Here is a 15,992-nt window from a genome sequence, read left to right as displayed (position 1 = left end):
TTTTTAATAAACGAAAATTATAAAAAGTTACAGTTAAAAGAAAGAAATTTACTTTGAAATGGAGCAGAGAGACTGATGAATGTTTTATATGAATTCAACATTTAAAGGTGAACATTACTTTTCACTAATGCATCATGCATGAAGGAAAATTCAGATCTGAGCTATGTTGGCCGGGTTTATTTTGGAAATCTATGTGTAAGCAGTTATTAATTCATAGAAATCCATGACATTCAATTAATTTGATTAAACTCGAAAAAATCTTAAATCTTCAATTGCAGGATTTAAACTCAGTCTGAGCTGGGAACTTTAGAACGGTGGATATCGGGATTAATGCTTGATTCACTCTTTTTCTTAATCTCCAGATTAACATAATCTGGCAAGATTATCTTAAATGTGTATGAAAAACGATAAAATTCAAATTAATATTTAATCATCTGAGAAACTGTAGCAGCTAATCAGAGAAAAGCGGGCAACCAATGAGAGAACAGAAATATTCTCATTGGAGAAAACACTTAACGGATATCCAAGGAGAGAGAAAACGAGTGGATTAAGGACTAAAATGAAAAGTTTCCACAGTGGATATTCGGATTAAGAGGTCAGGATTAAAGTTTATCCATTCTAAAGTTTTCAGCTCTGTTATTGGTTTTCTATCAAAGTGTTCGCGGATTTCTAAACCAACGTTCATAAAGGGACTATATACGTAATTTCGAGTCATCCTTTGTTTATAGAGTGGATAAATCTGATTCTGGATTAAAACACCTTGAATTCTGCTATTTATGTTCTGTGTTTCTGCTGCATAAATTCCGCACGTCACTTTTATATATGAGAAACCATAATTATAGAAATTAGAAATTTTTGGAACAAACATTTTCATTAGAGGTTGAGAATCATGTCTACGTCATCAGGTTGCAAAGATGCAAATTTAGGATTGATTCCTTTTAAGTTTTGGTAAACTTGGGTTCTGTTTAGCCTTGAGGAGGAAATATATTTAGAATTCCTTCTTTAATCCACTAGAGACAAGTTATATATTTAAAATATAAACTGACAGAGTCACAAATCTTAATAATTTTTATATAAATGCGAACAATTGTGATCACGATTGTTATTTATAGTATCACATTATACCTAATATCGTATAAACCTCCTCTAATACATATTCATTTATCTAAACATCTAATCGATTATAGAGCAACATTATGATAGTGATCTCATTACTAAAAGTTATTAAATTAAATTAAAGTTATTAATTAAATTGAAATCAAAAACTAGTTTATAAAAAAATTTAAAAGAATTTCTAAAAAAATTACACTTTTATGCAATTGTCTGAGTATAAGATCTCCGATTTTTAATAAATTTATAAAAAACTTTAACTTTTATGATTACAAAAGGTATGTTTTAGCTAAAACATCATTATATTACTGTTACAATAATGAATTGTGCCTTTAATTATTCAGCATAACACATTTTTTTGTGTTAATTCAATAATTCTATTGTCGTTTTTATGAAATAACGTTTTATAATTGACATAACTACAAGAGAGGGGCTTTCACTATGTAAAGAATTGCTTTAAAATATTAAAACACGGAGTTGTTATAATTAAAAAAATACAAAAAAGGGATTATTTAAATATTTTAAATAGAATATTTCTACATAAACTACATTTACATTTAAATTAGACGTTGTTAGCTTAAAGAGTCTGACAACAAGGTACATAAAAAGATAATTTTAATATTTACTAGCTGAGGGGCCCGGCGTTGCCCGTGAAAATTTGAAGAAAAAATTTTTTGAAAATTTAAAAAAAACATTTTTTTTCAGCCTATAACACCCCCGGCCAAATTTCAGCCCAATCGGTCCAACCGTTTGGCCGGCTATATATGCATCATATATATATATACGAATGTCTTGTATTAACTCGTTATTTCATGACATTTGTTAATCTTTCTCTGCTTATGAGTTAAGAAGGTTCACAAACAACTTCCAAACTTCGAACCCGATATTTGGACAGTTTGAGTTTTTTTACATCACATGTAGGAAGAATTTAATATTTTAAAAGCTGGAACCGTATTCTAGAATATCATCTCATATACCAAGGCACCTTCAAAGTTATTACAACTGGTCAGTCGCCATGATTATAACTGTTGAAAAAAATTATTTTAGGGAGAACATTGAGAAAAAGGCCAAAAAATGCCGTATTTTTGACATTGTTTGACCTGTTAAAGGGAGGCTTGTAATCTTTTTCTCTGGGTTTATAGCCATTTTTGGTTCGGGAACTATCAAATGTCAGACAGTAAGTAAGAATTTGATATGTTTTCTTCAATATTGCGGACTTTCAGCCAACTGAGCGCAAATGAAAAAAAGACTTTTAAAAATCACCCTGTATATTATTTTATTCTCTTTATTCTTTAATTATTCTTAATTTTTTATTCTTTATTCTCTTTTAATTTATTCTCTTTTAGACCCATAAAAAAAGACAAGTTTAAACCATATTATTAGGTTAATCTAATTGTTTTTAAAGTTCTGAAAGACTATGTCTTTAAAAGTCGTAGATCGAAAATTTTGTAAAAAAAGTATCCGTAAATGCACATATGCGCAGAGGAATTGTTTGAAAATTTGAAAAATTAAACATGACATGAGTTGCGACATTATAATGTATTCCTAAATGTCTTCATTAGAATGAGTTTTATATTTAAAAATAACATTTTTACTAACAAAATTCGTAATGCTATACAACTGTCACATTACAAGTTAAAATTTGTAAAAAATAAAGTTTACTGCATGAGACATGAGCTGAACACATAAAAATGGTGGACTAACGTATAACTTATAGTTTCAATAATCCATAGTTCTTTCTAGATTTCTTATGTAATACAGAACATTTTTAAAAAAAGAAAGATTTTATACAAGCATACAATGTACAAAGTTCGCTTCCATTTGGAATGGACTAATTGTGATCGGAGAGGACTTTTTTTGGTATTTCATAATGTTAGAATAAAGTTTTATCATGTTTTTTGTCTACAAATATCAAGAAAAGTTTTTTTAAAGGGAGTGTTCGCGAAAAATGAAAGGAGGTATAGGCTTAATGCGATAAAAAGGCACTTTTGATCGCTACTAATCTTACTTCAATCTGTTGCGTCTATAAGGAGAAAATTGTTAAAAACGACAAATACCGAAGAACGTAGTGTCCATACAAATTCAGAAAGATGCAACATACGACTTAGACCGTAAAAAAAAACTATTTAATTTCAAACAAATCATTCAGATATTACAACCTATAGTCATCGATTATCTTTCGCCACATTTGTATATAGTTGATTTTTCATAATAAGTTTTAATTGTTATGATCTGAGAGTTACTTATAAAAACGTTTATTCCTGTTTCGAGGATTTTTGGTAATGAAGACGACATTTTCATATTTTCCAGGAATGTTCGAAAACAAGTTGTATGCTAACTATTATTTTAAAAAATAAAATCAAAACTAGTATGAAAAATCAACTGTATACTAATGTGGCGAAAGATAATCGATGACTATAGGTTGTAATATCTGAATGATTTGTTTGAAATTAAATAGATTTTTTTACGGTCTAAGTCGTTTGTTGCATCTTTCTGAATTTGTATGGACACTACGTTCTTCGGTATTTGTCGTTTTTAACAATTTTCTCCTTATAGACGCAACAGCTAGAAGTCAGATTAGTAGCGATCAAAAGCGCTTTTTTATCGCATTGAGCCTAAACCCCTTTCATTTTTCGCGAACACTCCCTTTAAATTTAGATTTTTAAATTTAAATTTAAATGATGTGCGACAGACCGTGTATCCCGTTATATAAATTTATATAAGATAAAAAATACTTATATTTACAATCTTTATCTCTTAGAACTAGAGTAAGGTTTATGTAAGATTAAATCTTATATCAATCATAACTTAATTAAAAGTCACTGAGAAGAATTAAGATATTATGAATTTCTAATCTGAAAACGGATAAATATGCTTTTCTCATACTTGTGCACAAAATCAAAACTGGAGGAGCTACGATGTCACAAAGTCTGACAATAGACCATAATTTTGACCCTTTCCTTCTGTATAGTTCACAGTGTTGACAATTCTCCCAAAAATGTAAATAATCCCTGGCACAATTGTAGATTCAGCCTGCATTAAAAAGTCTCATCAATTTTTAAGACAGGATCGACTTTGAATTGTCGCAACGCCTTGGACTTTAATTTTACCGCTCTAACTCACTTATGCTTTTCTGTAGCCCTTTACATGTACATTTTAGCATTTTATAGCATTTGTTGTTAGCTTTGGTTTTCAAGGAGTAATTGGAAAAATTCTCATCGATTTAGGCTTTAGAGCTTAAGACCTTTAAATCACAATGCTGCAGTTTACTGTGTAGTACCAGGCACAGTGAAATTATACTTCACTGGACTTTTACTTGTTATTCAATTATTAAATAAGTCATTAAAAGACTATATTCAAGGTATAGTACTTAATTTACCCTTAGAATTGTCAGATTTTAAGAGTTTTAGGTCGTCTTTACAGTCTCATCCTTAATGAGTCACCCTGTATCTAGTATAAATCAGGAGAAATAGATAAATCAGAAGAATTAAGAAAGTTTCGAAAAAAATAAAACCAATTCTCTTCCTTCCTTTAGTAATATTCTCAACTTTTTTGATTTTTGAGTTATCACTTAACTAGTATACAATGACACCTATTCTATTTCAGAATATGGCTCAAAGGTGTTTGTGATTGAACTCTGTACACTATACACTGTACCGCACTGGATACTGGATACTGTACACTGTACCGCACTGGATACTGGATACTGTACACTGTACCGCTCTGGATACTGGATCCTATACACCACTGTAGAATAAAATGTCATTTCATCATCTTTTCTTGATCTTCCTAACTTTTCAAACACAAGGGAAATAAATACAATAATATAAACCATTAACAATTGTTAAAATATTCAATTTCTTCGACATTTTTCAATTTTTTCTTCATTTTATAGGCAAATCTTTGAAATGGAGAGCAAGAGGTCATCGATGAGCACCCCCCCCCTCTTTTAATGAATCTGTTACAAAAAATCATGGAATGATATAAACCCTCACGTTTCACGATTTCAATTATCTAGATACTTGAAAAATATTAATTCCATGAACTTTTAAGAAAAGAAATTGAATACGGGAAATAAACTTTGAAACTTCTTCAAATAAATAAGAAATTCTAGCTCTTGGTAAAAATGAGAAAGAAAAACAATACGTAGAAGATAAATATAGGAAACCAGCAGTTGGGGTTCTGGAACATGTTCTCGCCCGTGAAACCGAGCATCAGGGGTAGTGCTCGGTTTCTGCCTTATAGAAACCGAGCATCAGGGGTAATGCTTGGTTTCTGCCTTATAGAAACCGAACATTATGGGTAATGTGCGTTTTCTGCCTTATAGAAACAGAGCATCAGGGGTAGTGCTCGGTTTCTGCCTTATAGAAACCGAGAAATAGGGATAATGCTCGGTTTCTGCCTTTTAGAAACCGAGAATTAGGGATAATGCTCGGTTTCTGCCTTACAGAGCATCAGGGGTAGTGCTCGGTTTCTGCCTTATAGAAACCGAGAAATAGGGATAATGCTCGGTTTCTGCCTTTTAGAAACCGAGAATTAGGGATAATGCTCGGTTTCTGCCTTATAGAAACTGAGAAATAGGGATATTGCTCGGTTTCTGCCTTGTAGAAACCGATCTCCAATGAAAAGTTGGGGCTCTCCAACGAAATGGTCGTAATGACCGACCATTATCACTAATGCTCGGTTTCTATAAGGCAGAAACCGAGCATTACCCCTAAAACTTTCTCGCCCTTGAAACTAAGCATTAGGGGATAATGCTCGGTTTCTGCCTTTTTAAAGCTAAGTTTTAGAATTAGGAAAGAACGTCTACGTTACTAGGGGATAGAAAATTATTTTTGTCTAAATAGTGTTGAAATCCACTCAAATCCAACAAGGACAATAAAATAAAATAAATAAAAATAAAATAAAAATTATAAACATAAAATTGAGCGGAAATGAGAAGGGAAAATAATTGTTAAAATGAACATTATTTTACTTTTTGTATTTTTGTTTGAAAAGTGAGGGCGGATACAAACTTCTTGACTGGAGCTAATGATATCCTGGTCTCCAGGAATACAGATGGAGATCTCTACGCTACTCCCTTCAGTCTACAGATAGGGAAGAAGGATGTCTGGCTACCAAGGTAACAAAACCTTTATGTAATTCCTAAATCATAATAAACTAAAGTGAAGGAATTGAGTCTTTGACACAAACTAAAATTTTTAATTCATATAACTTTACATGCAACCTGAGGGTGTACACCTTTGAAATTTCAGACTTATATTATTTGATCTAACAAAATTCATAATAAGAAATATCTAAGGTCGAAGACATTGGTTTGGAAAACTATAGGGAATAGAAAATCGCAATTTGTGGCAAAAACTCAATTCCTTTAATTTTATTTCTGAAGAGCTCTGATAAAATAAAGTTTTTTTCAGCTGTCTTTTGGGTTTATAAAGAAAAGAATTTGATTTACTAGGTCGCAAAGTCGTTCCAATAGATCCGAGGAATTTAACCTTATCCTCAAATTATAAAGCTTAAAGGGACTGTAAACGTAATTATAAAGCTTAAAGGGACTGTAAGCGTAATTATAAAGCTTAAAGGGACTGTAAGCGCAATTTATAAAGCTTAAAGGGACTGTACGCGTAATTTCAAGTTATTTTTCATTTAAAGAGAAACATCCCCAATTTACAACGGTACCCTTTAAACATTGGACTGATCAAGGATTTCAGACATATCTTTATTAATTTACTGAAACCCTTTTAATAGCTAAACACAATGTTTGCAAGCTGTTATATAGTTAAGAAATATCAATAGTAACTTTCTAAAAGTTGCAGGAAATAAAAATATATCGTAAATAAATCTACTCATAGGAAAGGTTGGATGTTATAACTCTAAGTATACCAGACTTTTAGATGAGGTTAATGTATGATGCCCACCCCCCCCTCTCCTCGATATAAATATTAATAAGAGAAAAGGTTTTCCAGTTCCCAGTCCTAATTCTCACTCACCAGATTACATAGTATATCATATATCATATATTTGTGATGGATCAAACTAATTTTTTTTGTAGTAATGCGCCAAATTTGTCAAAATCTATTCCCCTCATATACCCCCCCCCCTTACAGAATCTATTCCCCCATCCCCTACAGAATAATGATTGTATGGCAGGATGAGGGCGGCCCTGCAGGAGGCTTGGAGGTCATTTTGCGGGGCTCATGGCGGCCCTGCACCCCCTCCCTCGCAGGATGGGCCTGGTGGAAAGATTATGCTTTATTGAATCCTTGTGTCTGATACATTAGTAATATTTCCCTAGGGTACTATTTATATTATGTAAAACTATATTATTTGATATATATCAATATTGTTTTTATATCTTACACATAAAATGAAGGAGCTAAGATATTTTTTGAAATCAGAGGTGCAATGTGGGATTTACAAAAAGGGGGCAATTTATACTTTAACCAACCGTTGACCGACTTTTGACCGATATTACCAACCTGATAAGCATGATTATGAGATCCGTATTTAAACATTTAAGGTTTTTTTAATAATAAGATGTCCCATTAGAATATTTTACATTTTCCAGATTCTTTTCAAGGATCTTTGATTATAGTACTACTAACTTTGAATGTTCAAAAACGATGCCACAGTGGGCCAGAAGGCAGAATTACCCATGGGCCATAATTCCCACAACAGCTAGATGTTAAGTTACTTATATTCATTTAAAAAACGATTAAATTGTGTTCAGCAACTTTAAACTAAATTTTACTTCCTAAATCCTAATCTTGGGTTCCCTCTCCGAATTTGCCTTCAAAACAAAATTAGTCTTGGGAACCCTTGGTAAAGTAAAATTACCTTAATTTTCCTGTAAAATAGTTGTAAATAATTAATATATAGCTAGAGGGTATAAGTTTGTGTACTAAAGAATCTAATCAAGCTAGAATAATTTTAAAAATCTTATGTTCCTTTTTCTAAGACACAAACTGTAATTTCTAAATCTCTACATCTGTGCACCTCAATGTCGTAGACCTTAAATATTTCAAACTATGAGTTTTGTTTGATCAAAAAATCGAAGAATGAAATATCAAAGGTTTACAACGTCGAATTCCGCAGATATAGGAAATAAAATATTTAAGTTGTTTGAAAACACTCAATTTTCTCAAAGCATATTAAAACTCGTAAAGCTATGCTATGACGTAAACTATCCAGCTTTAACATTTTCCATAATATGATTTCTCCACAGAATCCTTGTTACACAGAGCAGCGAGAGGCGTTAGTGCGAGATATGTGCAAAATTCCCTGGATTCCAGGAAATTTAAAGTTGTTTCTTCAATACATGGAACGTGTGCAGTTTTAGGGAAGGGGAAATAAAACTATGAGGAGGGAAAGACGAGAGGGGGGATATTTGAAACACCTTAAATCTATAATCGTTTAGGTCTGGACATACTGTTAGCTTGAAACTGAACGGTGAAATGGTTCCTCTGTCAATGACTCTAGATAGTAAAGGACATGCTTACTTCTCTACTACTGAGGGAAAATATTGATTAAATCTTATCAAACTAGAAAAATGAACATTTTTACGAAACCCAAAATTTTTTGCATTGTTAATATCCAATTCAGGAGGTACATGTTGTCACTTTTATAAAAAAGAAAATACTAGACTTAAAATCAGTTTAGAGATGGTGTTTTAAACTTTGTTCTCTTGCCATAGATAAGAGGAGTTAAACTCTAGGAAACATAAATTCATGGAGATTTCCGAGATTTAGATTTTATGGATCTAGGAAAATATAGAGAACCAGAGTATTTAAATCTTAATTATACTTACTGCATTACATTTTTCAACCCCGTCCATGTTAGTCCTTTTACATGCATTTCTTACAATATATAATACTGCATTTAACAAAATATTAACACTTCATGAGTTTTCTTTTTACAAAAAAGTCGAGAGTATGGCACAAAGATTGAGACTGCTATGAAAAGTTGAATATATTTATAAGACTGAGTTAGCTTTAAAGTGTAGGTAACGCCTTGGATTCTTACATATTTTTTGCTTAAAAGCTTGCAACCTATCGATCACTGTCATTGACGCATCAATGTAGATAATCAATATATACTTTGCTTTGTTTGTTTGTTTGTCTGTTTGTGTCCTATAAACGTCAAAACGGCTGAACCGATCGGGCCCAAATTTTTTGTGTGGGACCTTCAAAAGCTAGCCTCCAACAAAATTAGATTTTCATAAAATTTTGAAAATCTACGAAATGTATGCAAAAGAAAATGTTCACAATTATAATGTGCCCTGAACGTATAGTCTTTTCATATTGTAGAAATTTGCGTCTATGTTACTAGAAGGTAATGATTTGGGCGTATATTTATTTTCATGATATACTTAAGAGTAAGATCGAGTTTTAATCTTGTTTGAACTAGACCCTGAAACCTAAGTATAGGTTCTGGTCTGCTCTGCTAGGTATGGCTAGAGATGGACGAACGAAATGGATCGTTCAGAGAAATGAAAATGCTTGTCATTTGAAAACGAACAATTTAAAATCTCGTTAGAATGAAATTCAAAAAATTATCTTTTATTTACTGAACGAAAAAATTGTTGGAACAAAATTTTTGAAAATGATAGTTTTTATAATAAATTAACGATTTTTTCTCTCAAATGTTTAAAAATAAAATAGATGAAAAATGAACAATAGTTTTGAGAACGAACAAAATGCAGTTTTTTAACGATAAAAATAACAAACGAAATGGGTCGTTCACGATAATGAAAAAAGTCGAACGTGCCCATCTCTAGGTATGGCTGACCCTGATCCTCATCAGATGACCGATAGTGCTACTCCAGCCCAGCTGGAGACCCTCAACCTCATCAAGGGGCAGAATACATTAGGTAAAAAACAACAATACAGTGTACCCAGGAACAGGTACACTGAACCAAAAATAGATATACAGCTAGACTTAAAGGAACTGTAAGCGTAATTTAATGCCTGATTTACAACGGTACCCTTTAAATATTCGACTATTCATCAAGTTTAAACCTCTTTCGAAAACCACTTGAATTCCTGTAAAACGCGGTTTCTGCTGCGTACAGGTGTGAACTGAAAACAACTGATGCAATACTAGTGCCATGTCTGCTGCGCACAGTGTGAACTCAACACACCTGATGCAGTACTAGTGTCTGTTGCGTACGCCGAACAGTGTGAACTCAACACAGCTGATGCAGTACTAGTGTCTGCTGCGCACAGTGTGAACTCAACACAGCTGATGCAGTACTAGTGTCTGCTAGGCTGCGCACAGTGTGTACTCAACACGGCTGATGCAGTGCTAGTGTCTGCTGCGCACAGTGTGTACTCAAGACAGCTGATGCAGTACTAGTGTCTGCTGCATACGCCGTACAGTGTGAACTCAACATAGCTGACGGAGTACAAGTGTCTGCTGCACACAGTGTCTGCTGCGTACGCCATACAGAGTGACCTCAACAAAACTGCAGATGCAGTACTAGTGTCTGCTGCGCACAGTGTGACCTCAACACAGCTGATGCAGTACTAGTGTCTGCTCCAAACATTGTATACGCAACATAGCTGATGCAGTAATAGTGTCTGGTGCGTACAGTGTGAACTCATGGCACAGCTGATGCAGTACTAGTGTCTGCTGCGCACAGTAGGACCTCAACACAGCTGATGCAGTACTAGTGTCTGCTGCGCACAGTGTGAACTCATGGCACAGCTGATGCAGTACTAGTGTCTGCTGCGCACAGTAGGACCTCAACACAGCTGATGCAGTACTAGTGTCTGCTGCGCACAGCGTGTACGCAGCATAACTGATGCAGTATTAGTGTCTGCTGCGTACAGTGTGAACTCAACACAGCTGATGCAGTACTAGTGTCTGCTGCGCACAGTGTGTTATCTTTGCACGGAGAGTCATTCCAATTAAAGATGTCTTGTAGGGGGTAAAGTTGGTAGACACTATGTATCGTGTCATGAGTATTGAGTATAAGTATTTATTTTTTTTTCTCCAGAAAAAATACATTTATACTGATGTGTAATAACGCAAAATCTTGCACTACGTGCAAAATATTGGATTTCAATGTTTTCTACGTTTATCTTTCTCTTATTTGAATTGTTTACAATCATTTGTTCTGTAAATTACTTGATATTTTCAATTTTGCTTATAAAAAAGGTATCGATATCCAAGGTTATAATGGAAGGAAAGTTATTTCAGAGGTTTTCGCTTTTTCTGTAGTGTACCGTCTCTGGGCGGTAATGTAAACACAAGCCTGACATGGGATCCATCTTTCACATAAAAAATCAATGATATATTCTGGTCTTAGGAAAATATGAATTATCAAAATTATCAAAATTTAATGCTTTTAACCTCCTCGGATCTATTCTTGCTTACAAATTCCGCCTAGAGAGAACTGGTTTCAATATGTACGCAGAGTATACTCAACTGCAATTAACTTTCTCTGCATTACAATCTTGATGGAATCCATCTTTCACATACAAATATTCTGGTCAAAGGAAACTCTTATGGGAATTATCAAAATTATCAAAATTAAATTCTTTTATAACCTTGTCAATATCTATCCTAATCATCTAATTAAAATCATTGATTTGAAAATAGCAATTTCTGTCTATTATTATTTTATAAAAAGGTCGCTTGATAAAAAAGTAAATATTTGATTAGAATTAAATATTGTTATTTGTTTTTCTTTTGTTTAGAGTACCACGTGATTACCTCCTCTGGTTCAATTGTTACTACTTCAGGTAAACTCTTTTTTTTATTTTTTTAAATAAAGTCTTTTTCTTTCTTTTTAGGAATCAACCAGATTAAAATAGAAATAAAAAGTTAAAATTATTTTAAATAATTAAATATTAAACTTGAGCAAACTCTTTTGTTTAATTAGAAATTAATTTAAAATAAATCTTTGTTTTCTAACTTTTTAATATTTATTGGAACTAAGTAATTACATTTTCAAGTAATATTTGGAAATAATAAAAATTCTTTCCTGATTAAATTTTTTTTTTTCTAGCAAATATTTACTTTTTGGACTCTACACAGAAGTTTGTGGTATCGGATATTGACGGTACAATAACTAGGTCCGGTAATATATGTTAATCATTTGAAAAAATATTAAAATATAATATAGTTTCAGAATATATTAGAAAATACAAGCCAGTGTAAGCTAAATTATAAATCTATGAACATAAATATTGTCACTTATAATAACCTAATTAACGATATAATAACCTAATTACTGATTGCTTAAGTGCTTGCGTATAAATTCATATCTTTCTGTAAAATGTATGGGACATACATAAAATGAATTATTAATTTATTGCAATTTTATGTTATTATGTCATTATTACGTTGTTTTAAACATTATTACTTACTGTCATGCATTATTGATGTGAATTACACTTAAGAATTTAGAAACCTTTTTTGAAATTTTGCAAACTATATTTCACTTTTCAGGGGGGTGGAGGCTCAGTGGGACCTAAAAACCCCCTGGAAACCATAGATTTTTGATTTTTTGATTTTTGATTTTGATTTCCAATTTGATATGAAATTTATTTTGCTTGATTTTTCAATAATTTAGTCCCCTTGATATCGCTTTTCACAATCCCCCCCTTTTACCCCCATCTTTTACACGAAACTAAGACTTTTATCCTATAAACCGTGTTTTTTTTAAAGAGAATTCGTACCATAATCTCATTTTAATTTTGAATGTTGTAGACTCTACAGTGTTACACTAGACTCTACAACAAAAAAAGTGAAAGTCAGAAAACCAAAATTTGCATAGGTTCCATCGGTGATGTCAACCCTTAGTATTTAAATGCAAAAAAATGTTGATCTAACTTGATGAACTAAGGTGCAATTATGGTTTCAGAAAAAACTTTGCATACAGCCCTTTTTTAGGATCGGAGGTCATTGACCTCCATCAAAATTCGGAAAACCGAAAACAACTCAAACCTGATGCAATGCTCGGATCGGTAACCGACAAATAAATTCTCTAAAAAAAGGTTTCGGAAATAAAATCCTAAATTTTGGGACTAAAAAATTCCTGTGGAGAAGAAGTCTCTGTAAATAAATAATAAATAATAAAAAAATGTTGAGACTTTATTTTCTAGGACCAGTACACCAGTATACCAGTATACCAGTATACCAGTATACCAGTATACCAGTATACCAGTATACCATTATACCAATATACCAGTATACCAGTATATACCAGTATACCAGTATACCAGTATACCAGTATACCAGTACACCAGTATACCAGTATACCAGTATACCAGTATACCAGTATACCAGTATACCAGTATACCAGTATACCAGTATACCAGTATACCACTATACCAGTATACCAGTATACCAGTATTCCAGTATTCCAGTATACCAGTATAACAGTATACCAGTATACCAGTATACTAAATATACTGAATTCTGTATGTAAAGCCTAGAAAACCCATAAATCCCCGTTTTTATCCAAATTATAGATTTTAAGTCTGAAATAATGATAGAAATTAACAGGACTTAAACCAAACTTTTTCTAGAAAATTTTCATATTTCACATTTATGTTGCACTAGGCTTGTAGCCGCGAGATAGTATAATAAAGTAGGAGCAACCGTTTCAACATAAACATATCTTAAATGCAACTGTTCGACACAGGAGCAACCGTTCCTATATAAACACATCTTAAATGCAACTGTTCGACACAGGAGCAACCGTTCCTATATAAACATATCTTAAATGCAACTGTTCGACGCAGGAGCAACCGTTCCTATATAAGCACATCTTAGATGCAACTGTTATAGGAGCAACCGTTCCTATATAAGCACATCTTAGATGCAACTGTTCGACATAGGAGCAACCGTTCCTATATAAGCACATCTTAAACGCAACTGTTCGACATAGGAGCAACCGTTCCTATATAAACACATCTTAAATGCAACTGTTCGACACAGGAGCAACCGTTTCAACAAAAACATATCTTAAATGCAACTGTTCGACGCAGGAGCAACCGTTCCTATATAAACACATCTTAGATGCAACTGTTCGACCAGCAGATAACTTTCTACATAAAATAATCAAATCAAATATTTATTACGTTTGAAAAAAAGAGTTAAAAATGCAAAGGAAAAATTTATCAACAAGTAAGTAAAAACAAATATTTTACAATGTGCTTATAATATGTATCAGTATGTAGAGTACAATACGTACATGCAAAATTAAAGTCATGTATACAGTGTAGAATGTCAATCAATTTCAAGTACAGAATAAGCGTTGACTTTTCACTTAAAAGCTTATTTGAGCTCAAAAGGTTTTATAAAAAAAGAAATTTTGGCACCTTTCTATTTTCTCTCTCAAATTTTATCTCAAAGAAAATTGAAATTTATATAAAGAAAAATTCGATACAAAGTACTAAACAAAGAACCTTTTTTATAACTGGTAAATATAGTAAAATGTAATACTGTGGCGGGTTTAAGAGCTGGATTTAGGTAGGGTATAATTAGATTTTGTGTCTAAAAACATCTTCACATTGAGTAGAGAGTAGGCAGCAGAAAAACCATCTTATTCTCGTGCGCCCATTATTATGACCAGGATTATAACGGAATATTAAAACGTCAAACTGGGAAGGGGAAGGAAGGGGGAGCAAGAGGGGAGGGGGGAGAAGGAGGAGGGATAAAGATGAAGGATGAGCGTATAACGCAAAAATTAGACAATGCATGATGGAAAACTCAAATTAGAAACTTTCATAAGAAAACTAAATGTAAACCTTTACAAGCGTTAGATCGAAGCACACAGGTTTAGATATTAAAAAAATTCCAAGACGTTTCAATTAAATTGGTTCATTAATTCTTGGAGCGGGTTTTATGAGAAAAATGAAAAATTGGTTTAAATTTCAAGTGATGGGAGCAAGATAGTTTACTCCGCATGTGATCCAATCCTCCCCACATTCTACAGGGCGTCCCAATAAACATAGGAATTAAGAGACTTGAAAATCGTCTTTAATTTCCGATGGTTGATATGTCAACTAAGAGTGTATAAAAAATGATAATACTCCTATGAGAGCATTCCAAAATGTGGTCTGCCTTCTTTGTCTCTACAAAATTGACTGAGATATTAAACACTTGAACAATTTTGTTGTTATTTATATAATGGAATCTCGAGAGATTTCTTAATATCTCCGTCAATTTTGAAGATGAAAAATGTTTGACCACAATTTGGAAATCCCGAGACTAGCAGTTTTTATTGATAACTGTTTTGACAGGGACACCTCTAAAATTGTGTTTACAGCATAATGCCATGCGGAACAAAGACGACATAGAAGTCGTCATTTAATTCCCATGTTTATTGGGAGACCCTGTAGCAGAGAACAGGAAAATTAAAGAGGAACCAGAAAATGAAGAAGATGGAAGAAACTGAACGGAGAAAGGGAAAAAAGATAAGAAAAGAAAAGAAAAAATGACGTGGAAAAAGTAGAAAGTGAAAGGAAGAAAAATAAGGGGAGAGAAATTGCAAGAAGATGACTTTGATAAGGAAAAGGATAATTTTATTAGCAGGAAGGAAAAAGAATAAATTTTTTAGATAACGAAGAAAAATAAAAAAACGCAAGGGAAATAAGGAATGGACGAATAAAGATGAAAAGAACATAAAACGCACGGTTTGATAAAAGGATATGGATAAAGAAAGAGAAGGATGGGAAAATGTCTGTTATAAAACTTGAATAGAAAATTATGAAAAGAGTATGTAGAAAAGTAAGAAAGAAAAATGAGAAGAGAGGGTAGAATGGGAAGCAGGGGGAGTGTCTTGTGTATTTTAAAGGAATAATTATTATGGAACACTCTGGAATGCGGGTCTTCAGATAAAAATTACAATTTTCAGCTTGAGGGTGGGG

At 32.7% G+C, this 15,992-nt stretch overlaps 1 protein-coding gene across 1 annotated transcript; it reads left to right on the top strand.

The window, feature by feature from the left end:
- On the top strand, positions 1-12,222 carry LOC111712783 (uncharacterized). Its single transcript, XM_023487503.1, has 8 exons — positions 1-107; positions 4,717-4,918; positions 6,109-6,232; positions 8,528-8,624; positions 9,517-9,556; positions 9,887-9,979; positions 11,811-11,855; positions 12,122-12,222. The coding sequence occupies exons 2-8, from the start codon at positions 4,870-4,872 to the stop codon at positions 12,205-12,207; spliced, it is 534 nt and encodes a 177-aa protein (XP_023343271.1). The 5' UTR covers positions 1-107; positions 4,717-4,869; the 3' UTR covers positions 12,208-12,222.
- Positions 12,223-15,992: the final 3,770 nt, after the last annotated feature.

Source organism: Eurytemora carolleeae, unplaced genomic scaffold, assembly GCF_000591075.1.
Source record: "Eurytemora carolleeae unplaced genomic scaffold, Eaff_2.0 scaffold1305, whole genome shotgun sequence".
Classification (NCBI taxonomy): Eukaryota; Metazoa; Arthropoda; class Copepoda; order Calanoida; family Temoridae; genus Eurytemora; species Eurytemora carolleeae.
This window is presented reverse-complemented; position numbering and strand designations above follow the sequence as displayed.

What these genes read in the sequence shown, in the direction of transcription:
- LOC111712783 (XM_023487503.1), top strand. Translation starts at nt 4,870, where the DNA reads ATGTCATTTCATCATCTTTTCTTGATCTTCCTAACTTTTCAAACACAA. An exon ending in AAGGATGTCTGGCTACCAAG is followed by an intron (nt 6,233 to 8,527) that starts GTAACAAAACCT and finishes ATAATCGTTTAG; the next exon opens with GTCTGGACATACTGTTAGCT. An exon ending in CAAGGGGCAGAATACATTAG is followed by an intron (nt 9,980 to 11,810) that starts GTAAAAAACAAC and finishes TCTTTTGTTTAG; the next exon opens with AGTACCACGTGATTACCTCC.